We start from the raw sequence: 22500 nt of genomic DNA, 5'->3' as shown, positions 1-22500 counted from the left end.
CCCCTCTTTTTACTCAGACTTCTGAGTGAATTGTAGGGATGTATGTTATTTATTCTCATGTTTTTGTTAGTGTGTTAACTAAATAAGCTAATTGTGTTAACCAGATAAGTTTACCACACACAAATGACTCTTTAGGTGGTACTGTGAGCTCTTGTCTAGCTAAGGATCATTAAAGTATACCATTTCAAGGTTGTTTGGTGTTTTTTTACATAGCAGTCCCACTGAAATCACTTGCTGGTTCATGTGTGAACAAAAATATTGACTGCATGGAAGAATGGGGTGTAATGGTTAAGGTGTTATCCTCACAGATACAAGGTACAGGATTTGATTCTGACCTTTAGTTATTGGTTACGATTGTAATAGTTTGCAGACTAGTAACTTCATATTTACCAATAAACTTATGATATCACTGTGCACTCTTTTGAGAAGATTCTCCTTTCTCCGGTATTGTGTGACCATGTAGTTGGTGTATATATATTGCATGATAATAATATATATGAAGTGTATCTTTCTGATGATGCAACACATATTTCTTGAATGCATAATGACTATGCAACATTTGTACTTGCATCTTATTGAATACATTGGGGTTTTCTGTTTGGACTTCATCCAAAAATGGCTTGGAAATTTTCTGCCTGGGATTTCTGAAAAAAAAAAGATTGGTTTTATTTTTTGTACTTAACAAATACTAATAAATAAATAAGTAGCTTCCTCAAAGTTGTTCAGTATGCAGACAGAATCATTCTTTCACCCAAATGAATGCACCACATAATGAATAGAACCCATCTATGTGTGTGTGTGTGTGTGTGTGTGTGTGTGTGTGTGTATGTATGTGTGTGTGTATATATATATATATATATATATATATATATATATATATATATATATATATATATACATATGTCTGAAGCATTCATGTTTGTCTTTGGCACAAACCATTTTGCTTGGTTATTGTAATCTGCTGTAGACAGGATCAGTAGAGCTGGGGCATTCTGATTTGTCAGAATCAGCAGACACAGGTATTCTTGCCTGTTACTATAAGAATCAGAGGAGCAGCAACATTGTTTGTTGTGACATTATCTTAGCTGGTCTGTTCTATTATGCATTTGGCAAAATCATTGCAACTAATGCAGTGCAGTCTTTTGTTGACAATCAGTGTAGATCATAGTATCATAGGAAGTTACTAGGCTATTGGCCCTGAGGCCCTTACAAACCTAGCCAAGAATTTAGCGCATGTACCAACAAGTCAGCACCCTATACCACTGTCCAGTAGGCGGAATCCCAGGGGTGTATTTTCTGTTCCCTATCCAGTTATCCAGGTTGCACTTAAAAAGGGATAATGAGGTACTCTGCTTTATGTGGAGAGGGAGTCTGTTCCACAAAAGGGGGAGTCTCTGGGACACAAATCTGTCCTTTCAACAAGTCCTATTGATGTCACAGACCAGGTTGAGGTCTTATGTGTGTGTTACTGGAGTGGAGCTTGACTTGTGGATATGCAGCAGTCCCATCAGGGCAGGATGTGAGATTGCTTTATATGCCAGACAGAGATCGCCTCTGAGGAGTCTGTGGGAGACTAAGTAGAGGGACAGGGCTTTTAGCCTATCTGTGTAGGGTAGATGTCTGAGGGCTTGGATTCTCTGGGTGAGGAATCTCTGCGGTCTCTCTAGCTGCTGCATGTGCTTTGTGAGGTACATGCCAAAAGGGGCACTGTATTCAAAAATCGGTCTTATAAGGGAAGAATACAAGGATGTTATGACCACCTTGTCCCTGGATGAGATACCCTTACTAATGAGGTGGGCTATTTTTTTTTGTTTGACATATTAGATCTAATGATAACTGTTGGTTTACTTTAACCCTAATTTACCTTATCTGCTGTGCTTGTCTCCTCCGACTATTATAAACAGCCTCTACAAGTCAACGGTGACATTCCTTCACTTGTTGGCAGCCTATCATACTTAGCATAAACAGTTCCCAACCTCTTCCTTTATATTTCCTTACTTTTATAATGTAGCTGGTACCCCCATATCAAGAGGTCCCATTCATGGTTCATAGTAGCCCAAGTTTCTCTGATTGCAGTGACCTATACATCTACATTCATGGCTTGTAACCTAATTAGCTTGCTTTGAAAAGTATTATATTTATTGTGACTGTATGCTTCTTTGTCTTTTCTCCTTGATGTTCATATTCTTATATTGGCATTATCCTTTTTTTTCTTGTCTGTTGTTATAGATTTTGGGCTCACCAAGGTAAAAACAGCTCATGATAATTACCCTTCTGCCTTCAGCCAAAGCTGTTTTGTCATTTGTATGTTCTTTATGCATCTCCGCATCTTCTGTGTTCATATGTTTGGCCGTCGGTGATCTGTAGATTTTGGGGCAAGCTCTTGAAGTTTCTAGTTTGGATACTTTCTTCATTTCACATTCTTCTGCTTTCATTATTCACTGGATTTTGTGGTTAGCTTGTAATGGAAAGTGACAATGATAACCCTTCCTACAAACAGAATGGTTACTAGTTCTAATTTTTTGTACAGTATTCATTCAAATACATATATCTTGTTACTGTGCCATGACCCATATCATGGCATGTCTACCCATTGTCTTAATTCTCAAAATGCCATATATATAGTGACACTTGAAAGGTCATCATACATAGTCCTTATGAAAATGAGGAGGTGGGGTATGATGTAAGTGTTTAAGTCCCTTACAAGCCTGTATGTTACAACTAGATACCATCATTTAAAAAATGTGATATTAAGAACAAAATATACAGCATGAGGTTGCCAGTTGAATGGCCCAGAAGCTCACTGAGAGGACGGCGCATTACTAAAGCAGAGATTCAGCAATCATAGTAGGGTCACAAACCATAAATGAATTCAAGAATGGATGTGACAGATATGTCAGTTCTTTTCAAAAGCTGGACATGGGAAAATGGATTCCAATTGAAATATCTGCATGCGACCCACCAACAGACATCTTTGGGGGAGCTGAATGCACTGCACATCATGTCCAATGTCCATTTACCTTGTGTATGATGGTAGGAAAAGTGCATTTTTATAGGGGTTCAGGCAGGTTTCCAGTGCACTTGTCTTGTGACTGTTGTCTCTGTAACACTGCAAGTAGTTATACTTCTGAGGTTCTTACATAAGAACCTTGCTGTAACAATCTTGTTATGACTAGGCTATTGCATATTAACCATTCTCTAATTTTTCAATTTCAGAGCAGAATCAGAGTGCTTTGTGTATTACATTAACACTCCACATAGAAATACCCTGCACTGTCCTTTTCTCAAAGATATTTTCACCAGTAGACTTGTGAAGATGTTCCTACTGACCCCAGTGTAGTGGAAGTCCACTGACCACTTGAACTCTGATAACAAACCTGCTAACCATTTTTCAAACAACACATTAATAGTTTCTTTAATTTTTATCGAATGTTCCCTTATATCTCCACATGTAGAGTCATTTCATTTATTTAGCATTCATTGTCCAGTCAGGGTCTGTGAAGTCCCTTTTTTGACTTGAAAGAAAACTCTTTGAATTTCTGTTGGGGAGTTGTTTCTAAACGGAACCTGTTAAGACTGGCTCTAAGCCCAGTAGTTCCTTGATATCTCTGTAACCGCCATCTGTATTTCATACTCCTCCGTATCCATCTACCTCATTCCATGTAGTACATATGAAATTCACCACCACTTATTTTAGGTTCTTTAACATTTAGTTTACCTCATTAGTTGCCTTGTAAAAATCTTCTTCATCGTCCTTGTTGCTAGACTTTATTTTTCTTCTAAACTGGTGCATACTCAGTAGCTAACCATAGCCTATGCCATGGTTTCCAGATCATTCCTTTCTACATCATTGGTCTTCTGTAGTGTTCTATGTATTATTCTATGGTTCTGACTACAAACATACCATTCCTCCCATACAACCAGTTTTTGATCTAAGAAACTATTCTCCTGCTCATTCCATCTTACACTTTGAAGACGTGCACATAGTCAATACAGAACTTTAATATCCATTTATAGGTTCATAGGTAGGTACTAGGCTATTGGCCCTGGGGCCTATACAAGCCCAGCCAAAAAGGCTTTTGCCACCCAAGAAAATTATTTTCCTGTGCCACTGTCGAGCAGAGCCACAGAGGAGATCCCTGGGGTGAATTTCCTATTTCCCATCCAATCGTCAAGATTTTTCTTGAAGAGTGATAATGAGGAGCTTTGTTTGATATAGATAGGTAGTTTATTCCAGAGTATGGGAAGTCTCTGGGACAGGAATCTATCCCCCCGGCATGTTCTGTCTATTGTGGTGACAAGGTTTAGGTCCCTAGAGCGTGTAGCTCGGAGGGATTGGGATTTCTTTAAGTGGAGCATGTCCAACAGCTCTGGGTTTGACATAGCTTTGTATGTTAGGCAGAGATCACCTCTGAGTAGGCGATATGTGACAGAGTAAAACTGGAGTTTTTTGAGACGGTCTGCGTAGGGCATCTGTTTGAGGCCAGTAATCCTCTTTGTGAGGTATTTCTGCAGCCTTTCCAGTTGTTGTAGATGTCTTGTGAGGTACATACCAAAAGGGGCGTTATACTCTATAATGGGTCAATGAGTGATGAGTAGAGGGGAACAATGACCTCTTTTTTTCTGGATGAGAAACCTTTTGTGATGAGGTGTACCATGTAGAAGGATTTTCTGACTACTGTGGCAATGTGATTATCAAAGGAGAGACTACTGTCCACCTATGTCCCAAGGTCTCTTATCACACTTTCAGTGTTAAGTATACTACCACCTATGTTGTAGTTCATGGGTACAGAGTTTTTACCAAAGGGGATGACAATGCACTTTTTGGCATTGAGCTTGAGGCCATGGCTTTGACACCAGGCATCTGTCTCAGTGAGGCCCTTTTGTAGGATGTCCACATCGTTAGGAGTTTCGATTATGGCTCCTAGTTTGCGGTCATCTGGGAACTTCATTAGCCAAAGACCTTCTGTGTTAGCCTGTACTTCAGAGAAGTAGATACCAAACAGGAGAAGACCCAGGACTGAACCCTGTGGTACTCCACTTGTCACTGGTCTGAAGTCGGATTTGGAGTCTGCTACTTTCACAGTGTGGGTTCTGTCAGTGAGCCAGTTGGCAACCCATCTTGTGACATAGGGATTTATACCTAGTTTAGTGAGTTTATCTATAATTCCAGAGTGGGGGATGGTGTCAAAAGCCTTGGCAAGATCTAAATAGGCTGTGTGAACCACCTTACCCTTGTCTACGGCTTTGGTGACTGCTTCAAAGAAGTCTAGCAGGTTTAGGAGACATGATCTGCCTTTTACAAACCCGAACTGGGTGGGGTCCAGAGTTTGGAGATTACCAATGTCTTTGTTTATAAGTTCCATGATGATACGTTCCATAGCCTTGCAGACCAGGTTCGTCAGGCTAATGGGGTGGTAGTTCCCAGGGTCCGTGGTGGCTCCCCCCTTGTGGAGTGGGATAACCATTGCTGTGCGCCATTCAGCAGGCACAAAGCCTGAGGTGAGGCTATGACTGAACATGTTACTTAGGTGGGGTGCCAGTTCGTTCTGTAGTTTGTGTAGAATGCAGCCTGGGATGTTGTCTGGTGCCATGGATGCTGTGTTCTTGGCTTTGGAGAGTGTAGTTTTTACATGTGCAGCCGTGATTACAGGCACTTTGCACTCTTCCAGTATAGAGATGGGCTCTTTAGGGGGTGAGAGAGGGGTAAAGTTAGCACTGAACCTATCTGCCAGGATGTTGGCAATATCAGTTGGGTCTGTATATTTAGTGCCATTGTGCTGTAACTCAGAGCAGATCTGAGTGTTGCCATTCAGATTCTTGACATAGCTATAGAATGCTTTGTGGTTGTCTTTAGAATCAGTGGCAATTTTGTTTTCGTAACTAACTTTGGAGGATTTTATCAGGGATCACAGCTTCTTACTGAGGCTGACCAGGGAGGTCCTCCACTCGTGGGATTTTACTCTCTTTTACAAGAGTTTCTATCTTCTGTTGTATAGTTTGTTTATGGCAGGGGACCACCAGATTGGCTTCCTTTTTTTGGAGGATAGCATCTTGGTTCTGTTTGGGATAGCACGATCCATGCACTCATGTAAGTGCTTATAAAGTGCAATTGTGCAGGATTCAGTAGTCGTAACTGTAGCGTCCATCTGCATGGGTGTCATGAAGTTCACAACTTCTGTCTTAAGAAGCATAAAGTTGGCTTTGGAGAAATTTTTTACCATGGTTTCCTTAATGGGGGGTGGAGGCAGGATGTGGATATCTAGGGTAATTAGCTTATGGTTGGATCGGACCAATGAGGCATTGACTTCAGGTGTGGAACACCAGTCACTCATATTGGTAATGACTAGATCTAGGATATTGTTGCCCCTGGTGGGGGTGTGGATAAGTTGATCCAGGGCATTGGAGTTTATGAATTCCAGAAAGCATTGAGCGAAGGAGTTGGTACATGAGTAGTTTTCCCAGTTAATGGTGGGGTAGTTGAAATCACCCATTATTAGGGTGTTTGGTTGAACCTTAATATTTTCCAGTACATCAAGAAAAGAGGAGTGGGAATCCTGGGGCATGGTGGGTGATCTGTAGCAAGCTACAATTTGGATTGCAGTTTTGCCCAGAGTTAGTTGCACTTGGAGAACCTCGGCTGCATTATGCTGAGCAAATAGCCTGGAGGTGTGGATATCCTTAATGAATATGGACACACCTCTACCTTTGGTGTTCCGGTCCAGGTTGCATGGCTGAAAAGTGTGGTATGAGTTATAGCCTGGTAGTGCAGGGGTGCTCTCTGGAGCCTTGAACCAGGTCTCAGTCACTGCACAGATATCGATGTTCTCCATTTTAAGGAGTGCCTCGAGTGAGTGCATTTTGAGATTTAGACATATGGCATTGAGTAGCATCACCCTCAGTTTTTGCTTGCCTGTTCCTGATATGGTGGTGAATTTGTCATTTGAACCTTACCTAAAAAAGGCACTATAGGGGCGGCAAGAACCTTAGCCAGTATCTGGAATCCCAGGGATGACAGGTGCAAGCCATCTCTGGCAAAGCATCATGGTCTGTCGACCATGTCATCCCAGGCAGACAGATATTGGATCCCTTTAGAATGGCACCAGGAGCTTAGTCAATTGTTGAAGTCAATCATTTTGTCCTTGTACTGCGGCATCATTCTGGGTGATGGCAGAATGCTACTCAGGGCTAGGGTCATACCTGCCTGGGCTACAAGATCGGAGAGCTCTTCCTTGTCTCTTTTCATGTAGTCCAGGGAGGTACATCTCAGGTCATTCACACCAACATGGACAATGACAGTCATATTTGTAGTTGTTGTGGAGTGACCTGAGTGCGTGGGTTATGTGGCGGATCCTGGCACCCGACAGGCAGCTGACAGTAATCTTCTCCTTGTTTAGCCTGGTGAGTGGGACATCAGTGTGCCTGATTATAGAGTCACCTATGACTAGTGTGTTGGCTACGTTGTTTTGCTTTATTAGCTGTGGTTGAGTGGCACACTGAGTCTGCGGGCTATGTGTCATTTGGGTTGTGTTGGGGGGGTGGAGGTTGCTTGCATTTCTTGGAGATCTCTGTTGCTTGAGCAGATTATTATTGAGAGCCTCCGCAAATGTTTTCGTGTTTCTATGTGTGGATTTTGGTGGTGTAAATTTAGTGAGACTATGTGATGAGTGTGGTGTGGTGCAAGTGTTTACCCTCTCCTCTTGACTGTCAAGTTCAGTCTTGATTGGAGAGAGCTTTACCTCCAGTTTGGCTAGATAAGTGCATCTCTCACAGGTTGTAGTGTTGGGTGGTAGGAGGAGAGGGTTGTCTGTGTACATGAGGTAATTTCTACATTGCCCCAAGATGCCCAGATTCATCAGATAGACAGGAGAGAACACTGGGAGCTGACCCTTGGACATGCCTGAATAAAAAAACTATTTTTCTCTAGATAAGTGAGGAAAGTGAGTACAAGAGCTGTTTTTCTCTAAGCAAGTGGGGAAAGTAAGTACCAAAACTGTTTTCCTCTAGGTAATGAGGAAGGTTGAGTGCTGTAGTAATTAATAGGTTATTTAGTGCTTACAAGTTCTGAACAAGTGCTGATCACGAATAAGCAAATTCAAGTTCTAAAACTAAGAATCTGTATCTGGACTAAACTAGTTACAGGAAAGGGGGGAAACAAGTGCAAATGTGGGCTTTTAAATCAGAAAGTTGAGAGAAATGGAAAAACTGCCCAAACGGCCAATAACTACAGTTTCTAGGCCAGAACCACTCCTTATGTGGCAGATAGGTTACCTAGTGCTTATCACTCCCACTGATAAGCTAGAAGGCTTCACTCCAACACAGAAAGCTTGGGGGGGCTCAGAAGCTTACATACAGTCCTGGATATAGCAAATCTGAATCTGGACTACACTAGTTACAGGAAAGGTATATATATTTTTTATATATACAGAAAAGTAGCTAAAACAGCAGTCAAAACAATTCAAATACAGTGCAAGCTAGCACACTTGAGTATGTAGCAATGTTAGACCAAACAGTTTAAAAAATGCAATTAAATTAAAAATGACTAAAAATGCAGAAGAGTTAGGTAGAATGAGGTAGAGATGGGACTGGGGGGAGTGTCCTAGATCAAATCTACAGTGGGGGTGGGCAACCGCAAAAACCCCTAAATTTAAATAACGCAGGAATAGGGAGGGTGGGTATGGGAAACCAACACCTTCAGCAGAGATCTGAAAAACTATACAGTGAAGCAAAAATAACAGTGCACAACTCTGAAGTCAACCAGCAATGATATAAAATTAGTCAAACAACAATTACCAGTATACAACTCTAAAGTGCCAGAAAAATATACTCAGCTCTGTACATCTCCAGATAGTTTTGAGAAGCATTATAAGTACATTTTTCATTTTACCATGTTCTGAGATTTTGTAACTTAGCCATCTTCTACATTTATTTTACTCCATATAGCTATAACCTAGTCCCAAACTCTCATTTAATAAATATTATTGCTGTCAGTTAATCCTTCAAATATTGTACTAATTATCTTTTCCCATTATTAGTTGAGTGATTTCAGCAAAGGTTCCATAACCCTCAGAATCTGGCATTTCTTAGTGTTAAATAATATACCACTTATGAATTATTTCATTGCCATAATTAAGTTGGGAAATGTCTTGCAAATGCTATATTACAACATATTCCAGTGTTGCAAAGTTTCAGTGATTTCATTTCAGCTACTCAGTTTCAAAGGACATTATTTGCAACCAGTCTCCATATTTGAATGATCCAAAATGCTTCTTCCCAGACCACTAATATAATTTAATTTAAAAAGAATCTATATGATCCAAAATGCTTCTACTCGCACCACTAATACAATTTAATTAAAAAAAATCAGCATTTACTGCCAATCTTAAATCACTTGGCAACATATTTTATCTTCTACCCACCCTTACTCAAAAAGTCTACCTTAATGTGACTTCCTGTTTTTTTAAGTGCAGTAATAAATTTGCTATTTCATGTTAGCCTTCCATGTTCCAGAAAGGATATATCCAGTGTGCATCTGAAATAGTTACTCTTTATACTATTGTGTATCCAAAAAACATCCCCCAATAAATTTTGTACCTTTCAGAGTACAAGTTCAGATGCTTCAGTCTTTCCTCATATTTCCTCAAATGTTTAACCTTTGCTTATTACTCTTCTGTATCATATACCATATATATCAATGTCATATTTTACTGTGCATGATCCAATGCGAATGTGTTCTTATATGTTTGTAATTTTCTTACATGTCTGTAGCTTTTAATTATCTATGGAGCTTTTCTTATCGAGCCTCCACTAAAAATGTGCTATGTCCCAGTTGGACACTCCCAGTAAACAAATGTTAAATAAATAAAAAAAAAAAAAGTAACAAATATTCTAAATTACCAATACCCATAACTTTTTTGTGAAGAATCTTTGGCCTTTTTCCAACTTAGCAATATTACTTCCGAAATATGAACAAAAAATATATATCACTGATCTTATTATTGATTTACAAATTGGACCCAGTATTTTAAACTCTGTCGATGTAATAGTTCTAAAATTAGTTAAGATTAAGTAATACTACCTCATGATATTGTTAATAATCTGCAAGCTAAGTTATCATCTCACACTCATGTCCATGGATTCTTTACATTCCTGTATGATGGTACAGTACAGTCTAGACAGTGTAGATAGCTCTGGTTTCCAAAATGTAAAAACTTTCTGTTTGAAATTTTAAATTCAACACTGACCAAACAAATCATCTATATACCTTTGGAGAACCATCTCATCTGTTACTGATGAAACACAAGTTGCTACTTTCACCAAAACAAAATTGCTGAGCACATTTTCATAGGTTGGCTATACTAACTTCTTCATTCAATCATCATACATTGTTTTATTAAACCAAGACTGACTCTGTTTTCTTTGACTGACTGATTACATTAATAAATTATTTTTAGTTTTTGCAATTCTTCCTATATTTGGAAAAAATGTTTAAAAATAATAGAGTATTAGGGAGTAAGTTGTAAAAGCTTCTTTAAAAATATACTTTCCTGAATACCCATTCTTACTTTAATTATTGCTTATATTATTTTAATTACTGATATTTTTGCTATTAATATTCATGTTTTGGATTCTTATTTGTATTATATGTATTACTGTTTTATTATTTTTATTTGTACTAGTTTAATATTAGTGTGTTATTTTACTATTTTTTTAATCCCTCTGAGCTTCAGCATTGTTGACCCTTTCCTCATGCCCTGTCTGCACTGGGTCTACAAACTCACTCCTTGTCCTACTGGATTTATCCAGTATTGCTGGACCCAGTCACAGATCTGTAGATGAAAACATCCATCCTGGTGAGAGGGTTCACTTATGACCTCCCACAATTTCCCCCCTTCTGTGTGGTAATGTGGTGGGGCCTGAGTGGGTATGTAATGTGAGTGGTGCCATATCACCTAGCCTCTGCATCAGCACAGACAGGTCCACCTTCTACACTTCTATCACATTTCCCTTCAAATAATGTTCCCAGCCTCCACTAAGGATCATCATAGGGAGACACCGCTGCACCCAAGCTGCTAATCAAACCCAGGTCACCTGGGTAGTAGTCAGAGTTTTATTCCTATGTGCCACCAGCCTCCACTAAGGATCATCACAGGGAGACACCCTTGCACCCCAGGTGCTAATCAAACTCAGGTGACCTGGGCAGCAGTCAGGGTTTTATCCCTGTTTGCCAACAGAACAGCTCAGATGTTATTTTAGTGTTTCATTATTACCTTAACTAATGTCATTTTATGAGTGAAATATGAATAATTCTGTCTTATGATGCTATGCTAGAATTAACTGAATGACTAATATTTCATAAAGCTTATGTATTTTATGGTATTTATTAGTCTGCAGTGGTCCCTTGTGGAAGTCATTATGAGTTTTTATTTATATGATGGTTGTTGAAACATCAATAAAAAAATAAGTTATAAAAAAGAATGCATAAGTAGTTTTTTAAAATTAGCTCTCTGTCACATAAATTTGTTTGTAGATGAAAGAGAAAAGCAGTGCCATTTCTCACTGTGAGGGCTTTCTAAATGTTTAAATCTGAAGTGTACCTTGAATTAAAAGAATTACTAGTATAGTTTTTGTTTATCTTTTATATTTGTTTGCAATGTTAATTTTCCTTTTTTTTTCTCATTTCCCAATCCACAGTGGCGTCTGTTTCTTCCTAGAGTGAAGTTTGAGGTTATTGATTCACCGTATATCTCCCTTTACACAGGTAATCCCTTACCTTCATGACTTTAGTTACATTCATACTGCAGATGGTCAGTCTGGCAGCTTCTCATTTCCTCTCTTATTTTTATTTAGTGAAAGTCATGAAATGGAGAGTAAATGTAGAAAGCTCTGTACAACATACACAAAATGTGTGCTTGCATTTAAAGTCTTATAAGAATGAATCAGAACAGCACTTTCTAGGTTTCCTGACTGCGAACATGACAGAGCAGTTGGTTTCTAGTATATGGCCAACAGAATGAAAGTCATGATGTTCCTGGATGGCCCTGTACTGAGCACATTTAACATATCCTGTACTGAGCACATTTAACATATCCTGTACTGAGCACATTTAACATACCCTGTACTGAGCACATTTAACATACCCTGTACTGAGCACATTTACCATATCCTGTACTGAGCACATTTACCATATCCTGTACTGAGCACATTTAACATACCCTGTACTGAGCACATTTAACATACCCTGTACTGAGCACATTTAACATACCCTGTACTGAGCACATTTAACATATCCTGTACTGAGCACATTTAACATACCCTGTACTGAGCACATTTAACATATCCTGTACTGAGCACATTTAACATATCCTGTACTGAGCACATTTAACATATCCTGTACTGAGCACATTTAACATATCCTGTACTGAGCACATTTAACATATCCTGTACTGAGCACATTTAACATACCCTGTACTGAGCACATTTAACATACCCTGTACTGAGCACATTTAACATATCCTGTACTGAGCACATTTAACATATCCTGTACTGAGCACATTTAACATATCCTGTACTGAGCACATTTAACATATCCTGTACTGAGCACATTTAACATATCCTGTACTGAGCACATTTACCATATCCTGTACTGAGCACATTTAACATATCCTGTACTGAGCACATTTAACATATCCTGTACTGAGCACATTTAACATATCCTGTACTGAGCACATTTAACATATCCTGTACTGAGCACATTTAACATATCCTGTACTGAGCACATTTAACATATCCTGTACTGAGCACATTTAACATATCCTGTACTGAGCACATTTAACATATCCTGTACTGAGCACATTTAACATATCCTGTACTGAGCACATTTAACATATCCTGTACTGAGCACATTTAACATATCCTGTACTGAGCACATTTAACATATCCTGTACTGAGCACATTTAACATACCCTGTACTGAGCACATTTAACATATCCTGTACTGAGCACATTTAACATATCCTGTACTGAGCACATTTAACATATCCTGTACTGAGCACATTTAACATATCCTGTACTGAGCACATTTAACATATCCTGTACTGAGCACATTTAACATATCCTGTACTGAGCACATTTAACATATCCTGTACTGAGCACATTTAACATATCCTGTACTGAGCACATTTAACATATCCTGTACTGAGCACATTTAACATATCCTGTACTGAGCACATTTAACATATCCTGTACTGAGCACATTTAACATATCCTGTACTGAGCACATTTAACATATCCTGTACTGAGCACATTTAACATATCCTGTACTGAGCACATTTAACATATCCTGTACTGAGCACATTTAACATATCCTGTACTGAGCACATTTAACATATCCTGTACTGAGCACATTTAACATATCCTGTACTGAGCACATTTAACATATCCTGTACTGAGCACATTTAACATATCCTGTACTGAGCACATTTAACATATCCTGTACTGAGCAGATTTAGCATATCCTGTACTGAGCACATTTAACATATCCTGTACTGAGCACATTTAACATATCCTGTACTGAGCACATTTAACATATCCTGTACTGAGCACATTTAACATATCCTGTACTGAGCACATTTAACATATCCTGTACTGAGCACATTTAACATATCCTGTACTGAGCACATTTAACATATCCTGTACTGAGCACATTTAACATATCCTGTACTGAGCACATTTAACATATCCTGTACTGAGCACATTTAACATACCCTGTACTGAGCACATTTAACATATCCTGTACTGAGCACATTTAACATATCCTGTACTGAGCACATTTAACATATCCTGTACTGAGCACATTTAACATATCCTGTACTGAGCACATTTAACATATCCTGTACTGAGCACATTTAACATATCCTGTACTGAGCACATTTAACATATCCTGTACTGAGCACATTTAACATACCCTGTACTGAGCACATTTAACATACCCTGTACTGAGCACATTTAACATATCCTGTACTGAGCACATTTAACATACCCTGTACTGAGCACATTTAACATACCCTGTACTGAGCACATTTAACATACCCTGTACTGAGCACATTTAACATACCCTGTACTGAGCACATTTAACATACCCTGTACTGAGCACATTTAACATACCCTGTACTGAGCACATTTAACATACCCTGTACTGAGCACATTTAACATACCCTGTACTGAGCACATTTAACATACCCTGTACTGAGCACATTTAACATACCCTGTACTGAGCACATTTAACATATCCTGTACTGAGCACATTTAACATACCCTGTACTGAGCACATTTAACATATCCTGTACTGAGCACATTTAACATATCCTGTACTGAGCACATTTAACATATCCTGTACTGAGCACATTTAACATATCCTGTACTGAGCACATTTAACATATCCTGTACTGAGCACATTTAACATATCCTGTACTGAGCACATTTAACATATCCTGTACTGAGCACATTTAACATATCCTGTACTGAGCACATTTAACATACCCTGTACTGAGCACATTTAACATACCCTGTACTGAGCACATTTAACATACCCTGTACTGAGCACATTTAACATATCCTGTACTGGGCACATTTACCATATCCTGTACTGGGCACATTTAACATACCCTGTACTGAGCACATTTAACATACCCTGTACTGAGCACATTTAACATATCCTGTACTGAGCACATTTAACATACCCTGTACTGAGCACATTTAACATACCCTGTACTGAGCACATTTAACATACCCTGTACTGAGCACATTTAACATACCCTGTACTGAGCACATTTAACATACCCTGTACTGAGCACATTTAACATACCTGTACTGAGCACATTTACCATATCCTGTACTGAGCACATTTAACATATCCTGTACTGAGCACATTTAACATATCCTGTACTGAGCACATTTAACATATCCTGTACTGAGCACATTTAACATATCCTGTACTGAGCACATTTAACATATCCTGTACTGAGCACATTTAACATATCCTGTACTGAGCACATTTAACATACCCTGTACTGAGCACATTTAACATACCCTGTACTGAGCACATTTAACATACCCTGTACTGAGCACATTTAACATACCCTGTACTGAGCACATTTAACATACCCTGTACTGAGCACATTTAACATACCCTGTACTGAGCACATTTAACATACCCTGTACTGAGCACATTTAACATACCCTGTACTGAGCACATTTAACATATCCTGTACTGAGCACATTTAACATATCCTGTACTGAGCACATTTAACATACCCTGTACTGAGCACATTTAACATATCCTGTACTGAGCACATTTAACATATCCTGTACTGAGCACATTTAACATATCCTGTACTGAGCACATTTAACATACCCTGTACTGAGCACATTTAACATACCCTGTACTGAGCACATTTAACATACCCTGTACTGAGCACATTTAACATATCCTGTACTGAGAACATTTAACATACCCTGTACTGAGCACATTTAACATACCCTGTACTGAGCACATTTAACATATCCTGTACTGAGAACATTTAACATACCCTGTACTGAGCACATTTAACATATCCTGTACTGAGCACATTTAACATATCCTGTACTGAGCACATTTAACATATCCTGTACTGAGCACATTTAACATATCCTGTACTGAGCACATTTAACATATCCTGTACTGAGCACATTTAACATATCCTGTACTGAGCACATTTAACATATCCTGTACTGAGCACATTTAACATATCCTGTACTGAGCACATTTAACATACCCTGTACTGAGCACATTTAACATATCCTGTACTGAGCACATTTAACATATCCTGTACTGAGCACATTTAACATATCCTGTACTGAGAACATTTAACATATCCTGTACTGAGCACATTTAACATATCCTGTACTGAGCACATTTAACATACCCTGTACTGAGCACATTTAACATACCCTGTACTGAGCACATTTAACATACCCTGTACTGAGCACATTTAACATATCCTGTACTGAGAACATTTAACATACCCTGTACTGAGCACATTTAACATACCCTGTACTGAGCACATTTAACATATCCTGTACTGAGAACATTTAACATACCCTGTACTGAGCACATTTAACATATCCCTGAGTTGCCTTCATTTAGATAATGGGCATTTAATGGTAAATATTCTAAAGTGAAGGCTATTGCCATTAAGCAATAAGAAACCTGGAACTCTGGCTTTGATTCAGATAATACAAACTATATCCATAGACCTTTTTTGAGTTTTAAGTAATAACTTTTGCCTAACTGTAGAAATAGTAAAAAGATATTTTTTCTCACATTGTTGTGTTATTTGCATGCATTTCCTTAAATGATGTATCTGTCACTCATTTCATTCTATGGGAGCTTTTGTGTAGAACAATGCAATAAACAAACTAGAAGAAGCAAAATATATTCCTAAATCATGCAGAATACAATTTTGTACAAATGCTCAGATTATCTTTGTTTTACCGTTTATTTTAATAATTTTGTGTGACATGCTGGCAGGATTCAGACACATTCCATATACATACAAAAGCCAACATGAACAGTGCAGTAATGGCAGTTTTGTGACTCTGAATGCTTGCACGTGTCAATTGTAACTCAGTGTACAGTACTGTGACATGCATTTTCCTCTGAGCAGCAGCAGCTCAGTACATTGTTTATTTCAGTAGCCCCCCCCCCTCAACCTCCCATGTGACTTAAAAGACATTTGGAGTAGCAGTGAATGAGATGTTGAGTAGGGCAGACTATTGTGTCCTTACAGCTTTCAAAGACAAGAAGTGCATGAGGAGAGGGTGTCTTTTGACAGGCCACAACAAGCTGTGGACATGTGAGCCTGAAGAGAAGTACATGTGCTTAGCGTGTCGGCATCTGATGGATGAGCAGGCTGTGTATCTGTGATTATTAATGACACTGAAACTGTTTGGGAGGATATCTGAATAAAGAGTGCTCAGCGGCATGACCTGTGAGTCTTTGATGGAGGTAGTTGGAAGAAATGAAAAGTACCACTGCGACATCTACGTTTTCTTAGCAATGATCTTGGAGGAATTTCTAAAAGTGACTTAGAGCAACATGCTATACAAGTCATGACAGAAGGAATCAAATCCACTATGATTCTCTGTTGTCCTGCAAAGTGGTGGTACAACAGTACTTTGTCTGCACTGCATTCTCTATGAAGGTGCTGCTGGAAGTTATACTTTAATTATTTCTTGCCGTTTGTTTACAGTGAAAGTCGAACTGGGTCAACTCTGCCCATTTTCAGCAGAGAACGTCATCAGACAAATTAAAATCAAACACAGAACACATTTTAAAGACTCCCTTTGTGCTTCACATGATAGTAGCCACTCCCCCTAAGTAAAAAAAAAAAAAAAATTAAAAGGGCAATACAAACTGTGATGTCAATGACAAAATGTTAAATAAATACATGTTAATAGATATAAAAAATATAGAAAATATATAAAAAAGATCATCCACTTCACAATTTTTTAAAAGAGCAATGAATAAATATATAAATAAATATATAAATAAATAATCATCTATTTAAAGCTCTCAATTTTAAAAGGGAATTAATGGAGAGGGATTCATTTAAACCTGGCCAGTTTGCATTTAATAACAACTGCCAGTATAATTCTCTCTTTTCTAGTAAGGCAGACCATGCACCTCCCCTGATATCCATCGTGACACCATCAATAACAAAAAAATTAAAAGTGTGGTCACTGTTCTCTGACGTATGCTTATACAAAGCATTTGTCTCTTTGCCTGTTCTTATTTCATATAAATGTTCATATATTCTATTTTTAAATTTTCTATCAGTTTTTCCAATGTAAAAACAATCACACAGGTTACAGAGGGCACAATAAATAATACATTCAGAGTTACAGTTATACTTATTTTTGACATGAATCTTAGTGTTGTTGATCATAAATGTATGTATCCTAAACTAGCAGTAATATTTGGTCTCCCAAAACTACACAAGAACATATTACAACCACCCATGTGACCCATAGTTGACTCTAAGGGATCAATTACGCAACCCCTGGCAAAATACTTAGATTTTAAGTTAAAGAAGTTTGTGCAGCAAGAGTCACATATATGTAAAGACTACTGTGCTATCTTCTCTATGCAACAAATGTAAGAGGAAACGCAGTGCAGTTTCGCTGATAAGCTGTTTAAAACTTAAATATATGAAGTCAACTTACACACATAATAAAATGTATAACGAAAACTTTTCGTCTATATTACAGACAGGCAAAAAGAGTTAAGCGCTTTCACCTACTTCACTTAGGCTTCATCAGAACTCTTCGTTATACATTGTATTATGTGTGTAAGTTGACTTCATATATTAAAGTTTTAAACAGCTTATCAGCGAAACTGCACTGCGTTTCCTCTTACATTTCTTGCATAGAGAAGATAGCGCAGTAGTAGTTAAGTTTATTTTATTGCAACGTTGTGTGTGTTTCAGCAGTTGTATGTGTAAAGACTCATGGAGTTTCTTAAAAGATATTAATCACATACCCTTTGAAGGCTCCTATATGTTAGTAACGGTTGATATAAAGGATTTTCATTCAGTAATTCCCCAACAGGAGGGGTTAGAATGGTTTAATGAATTTTTATATGAAAAGAAAATAAACCATCTTGATGTAATAATGTATACCCAGTTGATGGAGGCTGTCCTTAAGAACAATTTTATTTTATTTAATAAGGAGATTTTTTTTTACAACGGGAAGGGGTAGCTATGGGTTCTGCGTGTGGTGATCTTTATGCTAACATAGTGGTTTTACAGTGGGGGAAGAAATATTTGTTAACGTCTGACTTTTACAAGCATGTTAAATACTATACACGATTCCTGGGCGGCCTTTTTATTTTATGGGATGGTCCCTATGCCCTTATTAGTGATTTTATTAGCTATTTAGATTCCACCACTTCATTTTTAAGATTTACATATTCATTTAACTTACATGAGATAGCCTTCCTTGATATTAAATTAATTAAGGATTATCAGAATAGTAGGTTTATATCTAAAATATATCAAAAGGACACATATTCAAATTCACTACTTCATTATAGTAGCATCCACCCTCAGAAACAGAAAAAGCTATTATTAAGGGACAGTTTGTATGGGCTTCCTGTATGGTATCACTTTCAGAAGATTTTTTTAGATGAATGTGACACCTTAAAAGATATGTTTTTAAAGAGGGGCTACCTGTTGAGACTTGTTAACGATGTCCTCTTAGAGGTAGTAAATAAGAGAGAAATAAATTTTTATATACCTCTTTTATCTGAGGTTTCATTGGCTGTAACACACACAGTGAATGTTGCACCCCTAAACTCTGTTTTTACAGGAAAAGATTATAATACTTCATTCATTTCTACATACACGATTGATAGTCCTGATATTAAACATATTTTGAGTAAAAATTGGTCAATTCTAACACATGACCGAAGTATCAGAACACATATTGATGAACAATCTACTGTTATTTTTAGAAAAGGTAGAAATTTAAAAAAAAATTTTCGAGAAAGGACATGCTGTGAATCATTTTTCGAATGGACGTATGTTGAAGTGTGGTATGTGTCGATACTGTCCCTTTATAAAGGAAGGAACAGTATTTATCATCAACAACAGTAAAATTCATATCAAAAATAAGTATAACTGTAACTCTGAACGTATTATTTATTGTGCCCTGTGTAACCTATGTGATTGTTTTTACATTGGAAAAACTAATAGAATTTTTAAAAATAGAATATATGAACATTTGTATGAAATAAGAGCAGGCAAAGAGACAAATTGTTTGTATAAGCATACCTCAGAGTAGTGACCTCACTTTTAATTTTTTTGTTATTGATGGTGTCACGATGGATATCAGGGGAGGTGCATGGTCTGCCTTACTAGAAAAGAGAGAATTATACTGGCAGTTGTTTAAAAATGCGAACAACTGGCCAGGTTAAAATGAATCCCTCTCCATTAATTCCCTTTTAAAATTAAGAACTTTAAACAGATGATTATTTATTTATATATTTATTTATATATTTATTCATTGCTCTTTTAAAAAAAATTGTGAAGTGTATGATCTTTTTTATATATTTTCTATATTTTTTATATCTAGTAATATGTATTTATTTAACATTTTGACATTGACATCACAGTTTGTATTGCCGTTTTAAATTTTTGTTACTTAGGGGGAGTGGCTACTATCATGTGAAGCACAAAGGGAGTCTTTAAAATGTGTTCTGTGTTTGATTTTAATTTGTCTGATGCAAGTTCTTTTGTTGAGGACGAAAGCGCTTACCAGCCTTCTATTGTCTTACAATAAACTTTTTTGCTTTACTTTGTGGACTACCAGCATTTTCTACACCATCAACATATCAGTGGTTTTATTGCGGAGTGTTTGGTTCGCACACCTGCAGTTTGGTCAGTAGTTTCTTCCTGTCTTTTGGTGCTTACCATTTTCAGCAGAGGCCTAAGGAGGAAACCTCCAGTCAACAAATAATACAAAATAAAATTCAAATATGCTAAAGGATGCATGCAATATGGATGGTTTCATGCAAAATACAAATAGTTTCATACACATAAATTAGTATTACAAAAGTGTGCAAATGTGCACAGGTAGACAGATTGTTCTGAATGTTCACTTGTTTTTTTTTTTATAATTTGCAGAGAAGGTGGTAGTTTAACAGTGCATTTATATAGTTGTAGAAGACTATATCTGAAAGTAGGATTAAGGCGTAATAGAATAGTGGCCAGAAAGTTATAAGAGTACACAGACAGATCTTTAGAAAAGGAAAGAGGCACATTACATAGAAGTAAATGGAAATTGTGGGAATAAAACATGTATAATATGTTTAGGACAAGGAGGAGTGAGGTTTAAGGAAAGGCAGGAATGCAGAATTTTTTTGTGATGGATTGATGACAGTAGCAAAGAAAATATATGTGATGTATATTGTATTCAAATGGAAAAAATGGCTTGCTTTCTTTTCTATTAATGTATGTTTGGCTGTCTTAAATGATAATTTGGTAAAGGTGTTAAAAAATAAAAAAAGAAGAAAAAGAAGAAGAAATAAAAAGGGAGCTGAGTAGTAGTAAGAAGGAAAATAGTAAGGCAGTAGGAAGGTTAGAATTATAGCGGATGTAAGAGGCTGGGAGGGGGAGTAACCATATTTAGTGTATGTTTAGTTTGCACAGCTCAACAATGTGTAGGAAGAGCATATAGAGTGCTGTGCAGGTTATCCTGTTATACTAAGAGTAAACAGCATTAAACTGTATTTTTGTCACAAAATTTAGACTACAAAATCATTTGCAGATAACTGCTCTCCAGGCTGTTTTTTTTTCTAATCAGTTAAAAAAAAGAAAAGAAAATGAACATTTATATTTGACTAGGAGTTACCATTACAGTTGGTGTTTGAATGATAACTGCTTTAGTCTTAGCTATATGGGTTATATATCGCCAAGGATATAACATTCAGCCAGCTTCCAAAGCATCAGGGCACCTTCCACATGCCCAAACTGTCAGGCAGCTCAAACTGAGCTGACTAAAATACAAGTTTGGGTGCAAAGCCCTTCAGAGCTTCCCTGACAACAGAGAGAGGGAGGTTGACCCCTGAAAGGACAATGCTAGGAACAACAGTAAAATAAATATCTACATCTTACCATAAAAACCACACCAAACAACAAAGTGGGGATGTAAGGATGGAGTGGCTACTGCAGGAGTGATCAAACATCTGTTATGGTAAGTTCAGCTCAAACAACTGTTCATCATATTGATCACTGCTGTAGTATCCTTAGCTTTATGGGTAGATTACCCTAACTAACTACATTGGGAGGTGAAAGGAGAAGAGTCCAGGACACCCTGGAGAATGACCATAGAAAAGCATGATCTGGTCCTAGAGAAGGAATCAAGCTTACAGTGCTTTGTAAAACTATGTAAAGAAAACCAAGTAGCAGCTTCTACAGTACTTCTGTAATCCAACCCTTTACAAAATAACATGGATGAAGCTAAGGCCCTCGTAGAGTGGACCTTGACCCTGTCTAGAATAGTTTTGTTATGGTGAGTATAGCAAAAGGAAATAGTCTTAGACAACCACTTGGATATAGTCTGTTTTGACAGAGGTGTCCCTCATCCTCCTCCTTTTCAAAAGAAATGAGCAACTGATGAGAAGATGTGAACGATTTAGTTCTGTCGAGATAGTACCTGAGCTGTCTGTGATCATCCCAGGTATGGAGTATCCTTTCTCTCTCATTTCTAGGTTCAGGAAAGAAAACATGGAGATGGATAGTTTGATTTAAAGTAAACTTGGATACACTTTAGGCATAAATGAAGGTTTAATCCTCAAAGAAACCCTGTCGCTATGGAAAATGATATAGGATTTACTAACCATAAGAGCTTGCAACCCAGATACCTTTCTTGAAGAGATCACAGCAATCAGTGAAACTGTTTT

At 37.6% G+C, this 22500-nt stretch overlaps 1 protein-coding gene across 1 annotated transcript in view; it reads left to right on the top strand.

The window, feature by feature from the left end:
- B4GALNT4 (beta-1,4-N-acetyl-galactosaminyltransferase 4) overlaps nucleotides 1-22500 on the top strand; it is a 1859522-nt gene that overhangs the window by 942636 nt on the left and 894386 nt on the right. Inside the window, exon 8 of the mRNA XM_044082670.1 lies at nucleotides 11695-11761. Coding sequence (XP_043938605.1) covers nucleotides 11695-11761 — 67 coding nt within the window. The remainder of the gene's footprint in view (nucleotides 1-11694; nucleotides 11762-22500) is intronic.

This window comes from Protopterus annectens, chromosome 9.part0 (assembly GCF_019279795.1).
Source record: "Protopterus annectens isolate FY-2018-M chromosome 9.part0, PAN1.0, whole genome shotgun sequence".
Classification (NCBI taxonomy): domain Eukaryota; kingdom Metazoa; phylum Chordata; order Ceratodontiformes; family Protopteridae; genus Protopterus; species Protopterus annectens.
Note: the sequence above shows the minus strand (reverse complement) of the source record. Positions and strands in the feature narration are given on the sequence as shown.